Source organism: Lepus europaeus, chromosome 4 (assembly GCF_033115175.1).
Source record: "Lepus europaeus isolate LE1 chromosome 4, mLepTim1.pri, whole genome shotgun sequence".
In the NCBI taxonomy this organism is placed as follows: Eukaryota; Metazoa; Chordata; class Mammalia; order Lagomorpha; family Leporidae; genus Lepus; species Lepus europaeus.
The window spans coordinates 145,992,234-146,007,825 of NC_084830.1; the positions used below are offsets into that span (position 1 = coordinate 145,992,234).

Here is a 15,592-nt window from a genome sequence, read left to right on the forward strand (position 1 = left end):
TGTTGTGGCTATTTGGGGAGTGAACTAGCAAATGAAATATGTCTCTATGTCTCTCTCCTCTTTATTCTGCCTTCTCTATCCCTCTGGTTTTCATATACACACATAATTTTTAATATTTATTTTATTTTATTCAAAAGGCAGATTTAGAAAGAGGCAGAAGCAGAGAGAAAGATCTTTCCTCCTCTGCTTCACTCCCTAAATGGCCGCAATGCCTGGAGGTGGGCAATCCGGAGCCACAAGCCAGGAGCTTCTTCCTGGTCTCCCACATGGGTGCAGGGGCCCAGGAACTGGGGCCATCATCCACTGCCTTCCCAGGCCATCAGCAGGGAGCTAGATAGGAAGTGGAGCCGCCAGGAGCTTTACCTGTGATGCTACAGTACCAAACTCAACAAACACATAAATGTTCAAATAAACAAATAAATGTTTAGTGTGGTACATGTTACAAATTAATGAACCAATATGGGTAAAGTTTTTAAGGGTTTTGACAAATTCATAAGGATCCACCATATCAGTATCCAACAGGGTAGTTTCACTGCCCTAAAACTCCCTTGTTCCAGCCATTCATCCCTACCTCTCTATAAACCCTTGGCAATCTCTGGTCCTTTTTCCGTCTCCAGTCTTGCTTGTTCCAGAATATCATAGCTGCAATTACATGGTATATGCACATTTCACACTGTCTTCATTCACTAAGCAACATCGATTTAGAGGTCTACTTTACCTTTTTTTAAAAAAGAAGATTTTTAAAATTTATTTGAAAGGCCAAGTTGGGGGTCAGGAAGTGGGCGGCAAAGAACTTCCATGCACTGGTTCTCTACCCAAAAGGTCCCAGCTTGAACCAGTGCCCATACAGGATGCCGGCATTGCAGGCAGCAGCTTAACCTGCTACGCCACAAAACTTGCTCCCTATTCCTTATGTTTGAAAAACTTGATAGTTCATTGAGGACTTTAATATGGGGTAAGGAAAATGCTGTGATGGTTACGCAGTTTTGTGACTATCCTAAAAATCACTGGATTACATTCGTCAGAAGAACTAGGGGAAGGGGGTGCCCAGCACCGTGGTGTAGCGGGTAAAGCCGCTGCCTGCAGTGCTGACATCCCATAGAGGTGACAGTTTCAGTCTGGTCTGTTCCACTGCCAATCCAGCTCTTTACTATGGCCTGAGAAAGCAGGACAAGATGCCCCCAAGTCCTTGGGGCCCTGCACCCATGTGGGAGACCCAGAAGAAGCTCCTGGTTTCGGATCAGCCCAGCTCCAGCCATTGCGGGAATAAAAAGCAGATGGAAGACCTCTCTGTCTCTGCCTCTCCTTCCCTGTGAAACTCTGACTTTAAAATAAATAAATAAATCTTTTTTTAAAAAAATAGAAAAGGAAAAGGAACTGGTCCGAGTGTTCGGAGCAGGAGATAACACAGCGTGGGGCACTCACATTCTGTATCTAAGCGCCCAGGTCTGAGTTCTACTTCTGCTCCTGATTACAGGTTCCTGCTAATGCACATCGTGAAAGGCAGCAAGTGATGCTCCACACACCTGGGTCCTTAGAATTCAAGGAGGAGACCTAGACTGGATTGGAATGGGCTGAACCCAGCTGCTGGGAACTCTGGGAGTAAGGAGTAAACCAGCAGATGAGGTACTTCTCTATGCCTTCCATAAGTAATATTTCAAATAAAAAAGAAAAAAACTAAGTGGTTTTTACAAATGAAACCTAAAAAATAATACACGTATAAAATATACACACTAGAATGACAAAAATTAAAGATTACTGATATGAATACTGATGAGAATGTGTAACAACTTGAACTCTTTCATGTTTGAAGATTAAAATGGCAACTCATTCTCAACAGCAAATCACTAAAGCAAGCCAGTATTCTTCAAGGGTGAGCTTGCAAGGGTACCTAGTCAGCAAACAAAGGAATGGAGGAGGATGCACACAACTACTTAACAAAAGTTTATGCTGAGTAAAAGAAATCTCACATAAAAGGTTCTGATTCCATTTCTAAGTAGTTGTAGAATAGGCAAATTTAATCTACAGCACAAAAAGTACAAAATTATATCAGTGGTCAACCCTGGAAATGAAGGCTGCGGGAAACTCTCCCAGATAATGATGTTTCAAAATAAGGGAGCTGGCTGCTGTGAGGCAGCAGGTTAAGCCACCACTTGGGACTCCAGGCACTCCACACCAGACTGCCTGGTCTGAACCCAGGCTACTATGAGCTTCCAACCTAGTTTCCTGCTAATAAATTTGCAAGACAACCAATGATGGTCCAAGTGTTTGGGCCCTGCCATCTACCTGGGAGACCTGGATGGAGATCCTCACTCCTAGCTTCAGCTTGGTCTAGCTTTGGTTTGGCAAGCATTCAGAGGAGTGAACCAGCCAGTCAAAAGTCTCTCCAACTCTTCCCTCTGTTGTTACTCTTTCACGAAAATAAGTCTTTAAAAAACATAAAGATATGTTTACCTAAACTCCACAAATGAAACACTTTAAAATTCAACTAACTGAGGGGCCAGCACTGTGGCGCAGCGGATTAACGTCCTGGCCTGAAGCACGACATCCCATATGGGCGCAGGTTCGAGACCCTGCTGCTCCACTTCTGATCCTGCTCTCTGCTATGTCCTGGGATAGCAGCAGAAGATGGTCCAAGTCTTTGGGTCCCTGCACCTGCACGGGAGACCCAGAAGAAGCTCCTGGCTTCAGATAAGCGCAGCTCTGGCCATTGCAGCCATCTGGGGAATGAACCAGTGGATGGAATACCCCTCACTCTCTCTGCCTCTCCTCTCTCTGTGTAACCAGGGCCTATGCTGTGGCACAGCAGGTAAAGCCACTGCCTGCAGTGCTGCCATTCCATATGGGTGTTGGCTCAAGTCCCGGCTGTTCCACTTCCAATTCAGCTCTCTGCTACGACCTGGGAAAGCAGTGGAAGATGGTCCAAGCCCTTGGGCCCCCATAACCACATGGGAAGATCTAGAGGAAACTACCGCTCCTTGCTTTGGATCATCCCAACTCCTGCCGTTGTGGTCAGTTGGGGGTTGTGGTCAGTTGGGGAGTGAACCAGCAGATGGAAGACCAACCTCTCTCTCTTTCCCCTTCTCTCTCTGTATAACTCTGACTTTCAAATAAATAAATAAATCTTTAAAAAAAATTCAACTAACCATTATGTAAAAATAACACAAAAGTAACCATAAGACATTGAATTCCTGGGGTCAGCACTATGGTAAAGCCGTCATCTGCCACAACAGCATCCCATTTGAGAACCACTTCAAGCCCAGGCTATTCCAATTCCGATCTAGCTCACTGCTAATGTGCTTGAAAAAGCAGCAGAAAACATAGCAAGTGCTTGGGCCCCTATACCCACATGGGAGACCAGGAAGCTCTCCTGGCTTCTGGCTTCTCTGTGGCCCAGCCTTGGCCACTGCAGCCATCTGGGGAGTGAACCAGTGTGCTCTCTCCCCATAACTCTATCATTCAAATAAGCAAACTTTAAAAAAAAAAAAAAAAAAAAGGCCAGCGCCGTGGCTCAACAGACTAATCCTCCGCCTTGCGGTGCCGGCACACCGGGTTCTAGTCCCGGTCGGGGCACCGATCCTGTCTCGGTTGCCCCTCTTCCAGGCCAGCTCTCTGCTGTGGCCAGGGAGTGCAGTGGAGGATGGCCCAAGTCTTTGGGCTCTGCACCCCATGGGAGAGCAGGAGAAGCACCTGGCTCCTGCCATCGGAACAGCGCGGTGCGCCGGCCGCAGCGCGCTACCGCGGCGGCCATTGGAGGGTGAACCAACGGCAAAAGGAAGACCTTTCTCTCTGTCTCTCTCTCACTGTCCACTCTGCCTGTCAAAAAAAAAAAAAAAAAAAAAAAAATTAAAAAAAAAAAAAAAAAAACCTGAATTCTGATTAATACATAAAACAGTATTTTGAAAAGAGGTAAGTACATAGACATCTGCGATGTACTTTGAATTACGTCAGAAAACATATAACTGATGGGTATGTAGGACAGATAGAGAAGCAGAGATGTGATACAACAAGCAAAGAAACCGACAGACTTCCCCTAGATGGCTGCCCTAGTCCATATTCCCTCTAATGTGTATTCTCTCTTCCAACAAGCACAATCCTAGTAGATGTAAAGTAGTATCTCATATTGTTTGTGTTTTTTTAATTCGAAAGGAAGAGTTACAGAGAGGCAGACAGACAGAAAGTGAGGTCTTCCACCTGCAGGTTCACTCCCTAAATGGCCACAATAGCCAGAGCTGTGCTGATCCGAAGCCAGGAGCCAGGAGCTTCCTCTATATCTTCCCATGCAGGTGCAGGGGTCCAAGGACTTGGGCCATCTTCTACTGCTTTCCCAGGCCATAGCAGAGAGCTGGATCGGAAGTGAAGGAGCCAGGACTCGAACTGGCACCCACAGCTTTACTCACTAAGCCACAGCACTGGCCCCTCACATTGGTTTTCATTTGTACATCTTTAATGGCTAATGGCATTTGAACATCTCCTTGTATATACTGGCAATTTGCATATCTACTTTAGAGAAATGTCAACTCAGATCTTTGCCCATTTTTTAATTGGGTTGGCTTATTACTAAGTTGTAATAGTTCTTTATATATTCCAGTTACAAGTCAGTATAAGGATAAAGAAAAAAAAAAAAAAAAGATTGTTTTATTTAGTTATTTGAAAGGCAGAGTAACTGAGAGACCTGAAGAGACACAGTTCTACCATCTGTTGGTTCACCTCCCAAAAGGCCACAAGCAGCCAATGCAGATCTGGCCCTGCCTAAAGCCAGGAACATGGAGCTTTATCTGGGTCACCCACATGGGTGGCAGGGACCCAAGCACGTGGGTCATCCTCCACTGCTTTCCCACGTACATTAGCAGGGAACTGGGACAGAAGTAGAGCAGCAGGGACTCAGACTCGTACCAGTGCCCAAACAGGATGCTGGCATCGCAGGCAGCAGCTCACCTACCTGTACCACTATGCTAGCCATTTCTTCTTTTTTCTGAAATCTACTGTCTGAACCAGGAGCCAGGAACTTCATCCAGGTCTCCCACGTAGGGAGCAGAGATCCAAGTATCTGGGCCATCATCTGCTCCCTTCCCAAGCCCATTAGCAGGGAGCTGAGATCAGAAACCAAACAGCTGGGACTCAGATCAGCACTGCAATGCCAGCACTGCAATCAGTGGCTTACCCCACTGTGCCACAGCGCCCAGCCTGGTCAAGTTTTTCAATCTCTTTAAAGCCCACTGAATACACACACAGAGCAACTAAGAAAGCAAAACCAAAGCACATCAACAAAACAAAACAAAAACTAGGTAACAAAGTATCCCCATAAACCCTAAAACAAATGAGTAGACAAGCCACCAACAGCTTTAATTCCTGCTTCAAATGAGTTGTGCCAAAGGAAATAGAAAGAAACAATCAGACATCAAAAAGACCTGAAAACTCCAGAATAACTGAAATTTAAATCAAGCTGAACACAGCAACTACAATGAGAGGGGTTTACACAGTCCAGAACCAGAGTCCAAAAGGCCTTCATGGCACGGCACGGCAGCGCAGTGAGTAAAGCTGGCATCCCATTTGGGTGCTTCCATCCCAGGTCCCTGCATATAATGGCCTGGGAAAGCAGCTGAAGATGCCCAAGTGCCTGGGCCCCTGCACCTCCAAGGGAGACCCAGCTGAAGCTCCTGGCTTCGGCCTGGCCTAGTCCTGGCCACTGTGGAGTGGCCCAGCGAATGGAAGATGTGCCTCTGCCTCGCCCTCTCTCTAACTCCGCCTTTGAAATAATTCCAAACTGGGCATAATCCAAAGTTTCCCTCAAGGGAAAAAGGATTATGTTGAAAAAACTACTGGTAAGAAATTCCAAACTGAGCTAGACAGCAACAATAAAGAAAGGAGGCTAGGAGGCGGCCAAGCAGACCTCAGAGAGCAGTGCAACCTCACTGTGAACAGGGCCCTTTGCACTGCCTGAAGATGCTTCTGTCAACAACAGACCACAAACAGGGCACCTGACAGCCTAGTGGGTAGCTGGCTCCAATTCTTGGGCTTGTGTAAGAACACAACTATAAATCGCCTACCACATCTTAGAACGTACACTGTCACCATGCTGCAAGAGTATATTTCACAGAAACAAAAGAACGTGTTTTGGAACAGTAAAGTATAAGAAAAATTCTTAAATCACAATTTCCATCTAAAGATTCATGGAGGGGGCCAGCACTATGGCCTGGTGGGTGAGCCGCTGTCTGTGACGCTGGCATTCCAGATTGGCACCAGTCTGAGTCCCTCCCGCTCCATTTATGATCCAGCTCCCTGCTGGGAAAGCAGTGCAAGATCCCCAAGTGCTTAGACTGCTGTACCCACGTGGGAAACCTGGAAGAAACCTCTGGTTCCTTGCTTTGGCCTGTCCCAGCTTTGGCCATTGCCATCTGGGGAGAGAACCAGCAGATGGAAGATCTGTCTCTAATTCTGACTTATAAATCTTTAAAAAGAAAAGATTCATGGAGTATGTATTGCACTTAAGAAAAAGTAAAAGGACAGGCCAACCCATAAGACAATAAGTGTACTGGCAGCAGTCTAGGTTCTGAGGGAAATGGAGAGTGCCTGCTAGCAGGTACCAGGCTATATTTTGGGTGATAAGAACACATTATTAGAATTACACAGTGGTCTTTTACCTTGCAAACATATTAAAAATCACAGAAATGTATGTACACCTTAACATGGTTTGCTATGGGAATAAAAAATGACAAAGGAAATGAACAAAAATTCAGAACTAAAAAAAAACAAGAATTAGAAATAAAAGAACAAATGTCAGAAATGAAAACTAACCAGAAAGTATGCAATAGTTTGTTACCATGATAATGTCAGGAGAGGTAAGAAAAAAATGACAAATGCAGCAGACAACTTTAAGAAAAGTCCAGTAACAAAGTAAAAGAATTACCAAAGAAGAAAACCAAAGCACAGAAACAAATACTAAACCAACTAAGTTCAAGAAAACTTCATTAATTCAAGAAGTTATTTAGATTTTAAAAATCATTAAACTATAATAGGCACACTGCATAAATAGAAAAAAATGAATCAAAATAACAAGTATCAAACTACTGTAATATTATTATTGAATTTTCACAAAAAAATAAAACGTCTGCCAAAGACATTTGAACAGGTAGTCAAAAAGAACAAATAACGCACAAGCCAAACCTGCACTGCACACCTGATAGCAGCATCACACAGAGAGGCACTGCAGCCTGGCTCCACTGAAGGTGCTCAAGCAAACACGAGCCAAGGATTTCCATCCAGCAACTTAAGTCACTTTGAAGCACACACACAGCAAACAAGCTGTGTGCAACACACAGGAAGTGAAGGAACACAGGCCACCAGCACTGTTCCTTAGGAATCCAATGATCAGAATGGTGAAGACAGATAACCATAAAGCCAGTGGTAACCCACTGGGATCACAAACAAAAAAACTGAAAAGTAACTGTCACTCTGCTTGTGGGGTGTTAAAATGGTGCAATCACTGAGAAAAACAGATGTTGCCTACACAAATTAACATGTCGTCACTGGCCAGCAACCACCCTACTATATAAATACCCTGACAGAACTGAAAACAGATATTCAAAACTCATTAGTTCACAAATATTTGTATCCTAAAGAGCTAAAAGGTGAAAACACACCCAAATGTCCATCAACTGATGAATGAGTAAATGTACATATCCAAACAGAAGTTTTTTGCCCAAAAAAGCAATTAAGTACTGATAGATGTTACACTGAAAGGGAACTTCAAAAGCACTACACCATGCCGAAGACCCCAAACACAAAAGAAGCCAAACACACACAACACATGGGTCCACCTTTAAGAAAAACCCAGGACAGGTAAACCCAGAGACAAAGAGCAGAATGCTGGTTGCTAGTGGGTAACACTAAAAAATAAAATAAAATACAAAATAAAAGGGTAAAGCCGCTGCCTGCAGTGCCGCTTCGAGTCCTGGCTGCTCCACTTCTGACCCAGCTCTCTGCTGTGGCCTAAGATGGCCCAGGTCCTTGGGCCCCTGCACAAACGTGGGAGACTGGAAGGAAGCTCCTGTCCCCTGGCTTCAGATTGGCACAGCTCCGGCCATTGCAGCTAGTTGGGGAGTGAACCAGCGGATGGAAGACACCCCTCACCCGCCTCTCCTCTGTGTGTAGTCCTGACTTTCAGATAAATAAATAAAGAGGCCATGAAATAGAGCACAGAAGCGTTCCTAGCAGACAGAATGCAGCTATGTCACCAAGAACAACACCCAGGCGGACACACTGCCTCACAAAATGCAAGCTACTTCAGGACTACCCTGCTCGCGCGCGCGTGAGCTCGCTCGCTCTCACTCTCACACACACACACACACACACATACAAACACACTACACAAAGCTGCTTGATAAAAGTAAAAGTCATTGCTTTCAAGACAGGAAAGGACAATCACAAATTTGGATACAAGGCTACCACCACCATCTCAATTTTTAAAAACTAGTTAAGGCAAATTTCCCTAGAAAAGCCATCAGTATTGTGTGAAGTCTACCAGCAAGTTCACAGCCACAACAAACAGCAGCTCACTCCCATCATCCAAGAAACCCAACCAGGCAATTCCAAAAGTGAATCGTCCTGACATGTCAATTACCCAGAATTCTAGAAGCAGTGTAAAAAAAGGGACCCTCAAGTGATTCTAAACCACTCAAGAAAAAAAAAAAGACTAGGGTTCAATTTAATTCTGCATTAAAGCACTTTGCTCTGGGGCAATACTGTGGCACAGCAAGTAAAACCACTACCTGCCAGGCTGGCATCCCATACGGGTGCCAGTTTAAGTACCAGTTGCTCTACTTCCAATCCAGCTCCCTGCTAATACACCTGTGAGAAGAAGATGGCCCAAGCATGGGCCCCTGCAACCAGTGTGGGAGACAGACCTAGATGAAACTCTTGGCTCCTGGCTTTAGCCTGGCCTAGCCCTGACCAGTGCAGTCATGTGAGGAGTAAACCAGCAAATGGAAGATCCTTCTGATTGTCAAAACAAACATATATATATATATATATATATATATATATATATATATATATACACACACACACACACACATATATATATATACACACACACATACATAAAGCACTTCACTCTTATTTTATAAAAACTGACAACATATATAATACATGCATATGTATGAAGAACTAGCAATCTGCTGGAATATTCAATTAATCAGAACAAAAACTAGTCTACATTCTAGAATAACCAAACTCAAGCTTTAAAAAAAAAAAAAGGAGGATCCTGGACAGTCTCTAACATATTTACCCTTAGAACTGAAATTATCACATAACAATAATTTCAACAATAAACTAATTAAGGTAATGTGGAGGAAAAAACACAATTCAGCTTAACAGCAAAATACTGATATGGTTACCTATTCATTATTCCAGATACATCAACATCATTCATAAAACATTCAATGTTCAAAGGGAGGTCTGAAGCATTTGCACTCATCAATTTCTTGAGTTTCTCACACTCCTGGGAGAGTCGTAACAATGCACGGATTTTGGACTTTATGTCTAGCTTGTATTTCTTTCCAAATTCTTCACAGAAGTGATTTACCAACACCTCATCAAATTTTCTGCCTCCCAGTGTTGTGTCAAATGCAGTGGCCAGGACCTTTAGAAAAAAAGCATAATTATTCCAACAATTAATTACTCAGTTTTAAAACTTATGATGATTCGTATCTAACTGTCAAGTAGTTTAGAAAGTGAGGAAGGAGTACTTCAAGATTGAAACAGGTAGGGCTGGAATTGTGGCATAGTAGATCAAGCCTCTGCCTACAGTGCTGGCATCCCATACAGGGGCCAGTTCATGTCCTGCCTGCTCCTCTTCCAAGTCCGCTCTCTCTTTTTTTTTTTTTTTTTTTTTTTATTTTTGACAGGCAGAGTGGACAGTGAGAGAGAGAGAGAGACAGAGAGAAAGGTCTTCCTTTGCCGTTCGTTCACCCTCCAATGGCCGCCGCGGTAGCGCGCTGCGGCCGGCGCACCCGATGGCAGGAGCCAGGTGCTTCTCCTGGTCTCCCATGGGGTGCAGAGCCCAAACACTTGGGCCATCCTCCACTGCACTCCCTGGCCACAGCAGAGAGCTGGCCTGGAAGAGGGGCAACCGGAACAGGATCGGTGCCCCGACCGGGACTAGAACCCGGTGTGCCGGTGCCGCAAGGCGGAGGATTAGCCTGTTGAGCCACGGCGCCGGCCCCAAGTCAGCTCTCTGTTTACGGCCTGAGAAAGCAGTGGACGATGGCCCTAGGGCTTGTGCCCCTGAAGCCATATAGCAGACCCGGAAGGAGCTCCTGAGCACCCCAGCTCTGCCATTGTGGCCACTGGGGAGTGAACCAGTAGATGGAAGATCTCTCTGTCTCTGTTTCTCTCTAACTCTGCCTCTGAAGTAAATAAATAATCTTTAAAAAAAAAAAAAAAAAAAAAAAAACTGGCTGGCGCCGCAGCTCACTAGGCAAATCCTCCACCTGCGGCGCCAGCACTCCGGGTTCAGTCCCGGTCAGGGTGCCGGATTCTGTCCCGGTTGCTCCTCTTCCAGGCCAGCTCTCTGCTGTGGCCTGAGAAGGCAGTGGAGGTTGGCCCAAGTGCTTGGGCCCTGCACCCGCATGGGAGACCAGGAGGAAGTACCTGGCTCCTGGCTTCGGATCAGCACAGCGCGCTGGCCGTAGCAGCCATTTGGGGGGTGACCCAACGGAAGGAAGATCTTTCTCTCTGTCTCTCTCTCTGTCTAACTCTGCCTGTCCAAAAAAAAAAAAAAAACAGGCAATCTCATTTAATCCTTGTTACAATTATCAATTATACTGTGAAGAAGACACTGTAACCCTCAACTCAGAGATAATACCACAAGACTAGACAAATGAGACAGCCGACATGTCACAAAGTTACTAATGGTATATGTGGAATTCAAAAAACCAAATCTTCCTTCCAAAATCCACAATGTCACTTCCAACAGCAACTGCATGCCAAAGACCAACATATCTTGGGTATACTTCTCATCTTGTTACTACACAAAATCTTTAAATGCCCAAAGTCTAGCTCAATGCAGTATACTACCTGAAAGATGCTAAATCCCTAAACATGCAAATCTAATTAATTTAGATTATCTATTTTCCAAATATCTAGCAGAATGGAACAAGATCTAATTGGATTAAACAGAAGACAGGCTAAACAAGTGATGATACCCTAAAGAAGGAATAAAGCCAGTAAAATATAATCTCTTTGAAGAATGCTAAGTGTCATGGGGGAAATTTTCTTGACATGTTAGCTGGAAAAAGAAGGGGGAAAAAAATAGGACACAGAACCAAGTGTGATTCCAATTTGTTTTATTAAAAATTAGAAAAAAGCGGGGCCGGCACTGTGGCGTAGCAGGTAAAGCCGCCGCCTGCAATGCCAGCATCCCATATGGGCGCTGCTTTGAGTCCCAGCTACTCCACTTCTGATCCAGCTCTTTGCCATGGCCTGGGAAAGCAGTACAAGACGGCCCCCAAGTCTGTGGGCCCCTGCACCCATGCAGGAGACCTGGAAGAAGCTCCTGGCTCCTGGCTTTGGATTGGAACAGCTCCAGCCGCTGTGGCCAATTGGGAAGTGAACCAGCAGATGAAAGACCCCTCTCTTTCTGCCTCTCCTTCTCTCTGTGTAAATCTTTCAAATAAAATAAATAAATTAAAAAAAAAAAGAAAAAATACACAAAATGTTTAAAGAGTGTCAAGATTATAAATGCTTTATTCACGAGTGTTTCCAAAGCTTGAGAGACAGTTTTATAATGAATATTTTTCTAATTGAATTTCAAGCAATCTAAAGGGCCAGGAAACAGACAGGGGACAGCTGACAGTGAAAGACATTTGAGAAAAACAAAGCAGGTGTACAACAAAACTCATTCTTTTCTTTTTTGCATTTGTGACTCCAGACAGGATCCAAAAGAAGAAACGACCATCTCTTCTCTGGGTTTTATGGAGACTTACTTTCCCCTTCTGTGTTAGCCTCTTAAAGCACTGTCAGCTCTAAAAGGGCACAGGAAAGGGTGTAACACAGCATTCTAACACAGAGCACACTAAATTCTCCCATATGGGAGCTGGTTCATATCCTGACTGCTCCACTTCCGATCCAGCACCCTGCTAATGGTCAGGGAAAGCAGTGGAAGATGGCCCAAGTGCTTGGGCCCTTGAACCACATGGGAGACCAGGAAGATGCTCCTGGGTTCAGATCGGCCCAGCACTGGCAGCTGCAGCCATTTAGGGAATGAACCAGTGGATGCAAGACATCTGTCTCTTCTACTCTAACTATGCATCTCAAGAAAATGAATAAATCTTTAAAAAAAAAAAGAAAAAGGAAAGAAAGAATTCTATTCATAATTAAAGTATAAACACTGAAAATTTACAATCGGCCCATGATTATAGCTGTAAAAATCACAAACCTATTTGCTAATCATCTAAAAGTTTTGCTTTCTTTTAAAAAGGAAAAATAAGGGGCCAACATTCTGGTGAAGCAGGTTAAGCCGCCTGCTGCAATGCTGGCATCCCATATGGGCACTGGTTTGCACCCCAGCTGCTCCACTTCTAATCCAGCCCCTAGCTAATATGTTTGGGAAATCACTGGAGGATGGCACTCCTGTCGTCCACATGGGAAACCCAGAAGAAGCTCCATGATGCTGGATTAGGCTGGCACAGCTCTGGCATTGAGTCCATTTGGGGAATAAAACAGCACACTGAAGATCTTTCCTTCTATCTCCCTAACTCTGCCTTTCAAATACACAAACAATATATCTTTAAAAAAATAAACCCTAGAAATGACACAAAGTAGGATAAAAACTAGAACCAAGTACATTTTCAAAGAAATAGAACAAATCTAATCTCAAAATGCCCTCCAAAACTACCTGCATGTATTTGGTGATAAATTCCCAATCTCGGGGCAGGGCAACCCAATTTAGACCGTGGCACCAAGAGCCTGGATATACAACTCAAGTAATTAAACCAAACATGAGTTAAAATCATCCAGAGTGGGACAGAGAACTGGCCTTACATTCTACTGCGGACCGAGCACCAGCCAGCAAACTCAGCTGTGATCACCCTCTGGCCCCCGCTTGCCTTCCACCTTCTATACTGCTCAGTGCACTCAACTGCCTGCACCCCAGCACTTCCAGATTTTAGAACGCAGTCTCCTTTCTCTTGCATCCAAGTTCCAGCCCCTCTAGCCTTCTTCCAGGACACTCAAATTTAAGAGCACATGAGTTGTAACATTCTCCCTCAAACCCCACTCCACCCCGCCCTGCATGAAAACACTTAAGAGACTACATGTTTAAACACTCCTCACTAATAAGCCTCCAAGTTAAGCACTATTTTCCCCATCAGATTAAAACTAAGACTCAGGAATCTTAACATTTTTTTTAAGGTCTATGCAGTTTGCTTCACAGCCTACCAACATGTGATGAATTATTCTAGGCCAACAACCTCAATCCCTGCCCCTACAATATCAACTCCCTGGGTTAAATGGCTACAAAACTCTTCAACCAAATTAATCTTTCTCTCAAACACCTGTCACTATACGTTTAATACAGTTAAGAGTCTGGGAAAAAAACAAAACAAACCGTACTTACTTTCAGTTTTGCTCTATTAAATGCACACACAGAAACTTGATAAGCAGAATGTCCCATATCTACAAAAACTACATTTCTTGGTTTCTCTTCTAAGGCAGGAAGATCTTGTTTATAGATTCCATATGCCAGAGCAACTACACAAGAGGAAAAAAAATTCAACATAATAGTATCATCTAAGTAATAAACAAAATTCAAGAAGTATAAAATATTCTATATATAGTGAATGATACTACATCATGGGTTCTGTTTTAGATAGAATCCAAGTCTTTATAAGCCTTGTACAATTTATTCATGACTAACTAACTTCGAAGAATTAAAAGCTGAGATTTACTTAGGCTTTTTTTTTTTTTTTTTTTTTTTTTTAATTTTTGACAGGCAGAGTGGACAGTGAGAGAGAGATAGAGAGAAAGGTCTTCCTTTGCCGTTGGTTCACCCTCCAATGGCCGCCGCGGTAGGCGCGCTGCGGCCAGCGCACCGCGCTGATCCGATGGCAGGAGCCAGGTGCTTCTCCTGGTCTCCCATGGGGTGCAGGGCCCAAGCACTTGGGCCATCCTCCACTGCACTCCCGGGCCATAGCAGAGAGCTGGCCTGGAAGAGGGGCAACCGGGACAGGATCAGTGCCCCGACCGGGACTAGAACCCGGTGTGCCGGCGCCGCAAGGCGGAGGATTAGCCTAGTGAGCCGCGGCGCCGGCCTACTTAGGCTTTTATGAGGAACCAATTTCCCCATTTTCCAAGCACTTCTTCCTGGGTTTTGTCTCCCCTTGGACATCAACATTCCCACATGTCCTGTCCTAGGATGCTGCTTTACATCCCTTTCCTCCGTCAGTCAGTCAGAAGGCCCATTTGTAAACCAAAGCACTGTTCCACATACAGTGCATTCCTTTCCAAACAAGTATGTGCTTAAAGAGCAACATCTGTGCCATGACGGTCTAGAAGTTCAGGTCAGGTTAATTCCTCAAATATGACATAATATCCAAAAAACCACGACATACAAGTGGTAAGCAAGGATGGTAGGATTCCAAGTAAAATAAAAAGGAAGAAGCCCTAGGGCTTTAAGATTTTGCAACCTCAAGATTACACAAGTCGGGCCTGTGCTGTGGCGTAGTAGGCTAAGCCCTTTGCCCAGACAGTGGCGTCCCATCTGGGCACCAATTTGTGTCCAGGCTGCTCCTCTTGAGATCCAGCTCTCTGCTTATGGCCTGGGAAAGCAGTAGAAGCTGGTCCAAGTGCTTGGGCCCCTACACCTGCATGGGAGACCTGGAAGAAACTCCTGGCTCCCAATTAGCTCACTTCATTTGTTGAGTGAACCAGCAAATGGAAGACCCCTCTCTCTCTCTCTCTCTCAAACAAATAAAAAAAATCTTTAAAAAGAAAAAAAGCATTAAACAAGTCAGAAAAGTAATCAACAGTCCCCCTCACCTGCTGTGGTTTCATTCATTAATCGCAGACAATTGAGACCAGCAATCTGTGTTGCATCCATCACTGATCGGCGTTCTGCATCAGTATAGAAACAAGGAACCTACAAAAAAATTGTCCCAGTTTACTTTTTTATGGAATCCTCCTTTTAGTTGGTAAAAATCCAGGTACACTTTCAAATATCTCTGAATGATCAAAGTAGTATTTCCTAACAGTAGAGAAGAGTTAGTAGCATTTGGGTGAGTGCACAGCCACACATCACGTCACACATGGACATCAGACACCATGTAACAGGCAGTAGCAACCACATAGAACAGTTCACACCAAGGCAGAGAATGCTACCTTCGCAAGGGCCAACCTGCAACGTTGGCCCTCGCCTGTCATCTACAAGTTCTCTGAACAGTTCTTGACAGTTCTCTAAACTGACAGGAAGATTTCCCCGTATGCTCAAGTGTGGCTTGCTACGCCCAACGCTGTCCTTCCATGAGTCTGGGATCTTGGTACTACACTGGGTACGTGACTGACCTCCCAATAAAAACCCGACTTCCAGGCTCAG

At 44.5% G+C, this 15,592-nt stretch overlaps 1 protein-coding gene and 1 non-coding gene across 3 annotated transcripts in view; both read right to left on the reverse strand.

The window, feature by feature from the left end:
* Positions 1–15,592, reverse strand: part of HSPA4 (heat shock protein family A (Hsp70) member 4) — a 48,074-nt gene that overhangs the window by 15,233 nt on the left and 17,249 nt on the right. For both annotated transcript variants that reach the window (XM_062189168.1, XM_062189167.1), the window contains exons 5-7: positions 15,040–15,139; positions 13,619–13,752; positions 9,399–9,643 (exon numbers count right to left, since the gene is read on the reverse strand). In XM_062189168.1, the coding sequence (XP_062045152.1) occupies positions 9,399–9,643; positions 13,619–13,752; positions 15,040–15,139 (479 nt within the window). The remainder of the gene's footprint in view (positions 1–9,398; positions 9,644–13,618; positions 13,753–15,039; positions 15,140–15,592) is intronic.
* On the reverse strand, positions 11,919–12,038 carry LOC133758972 (small nucleolar RNA SNORA26). The gene has a single exon (XR_009865867.1). It is a non-coding gene; the product is annotated as a small nucleolar RNA SNORA26 (small nucleolar RNA).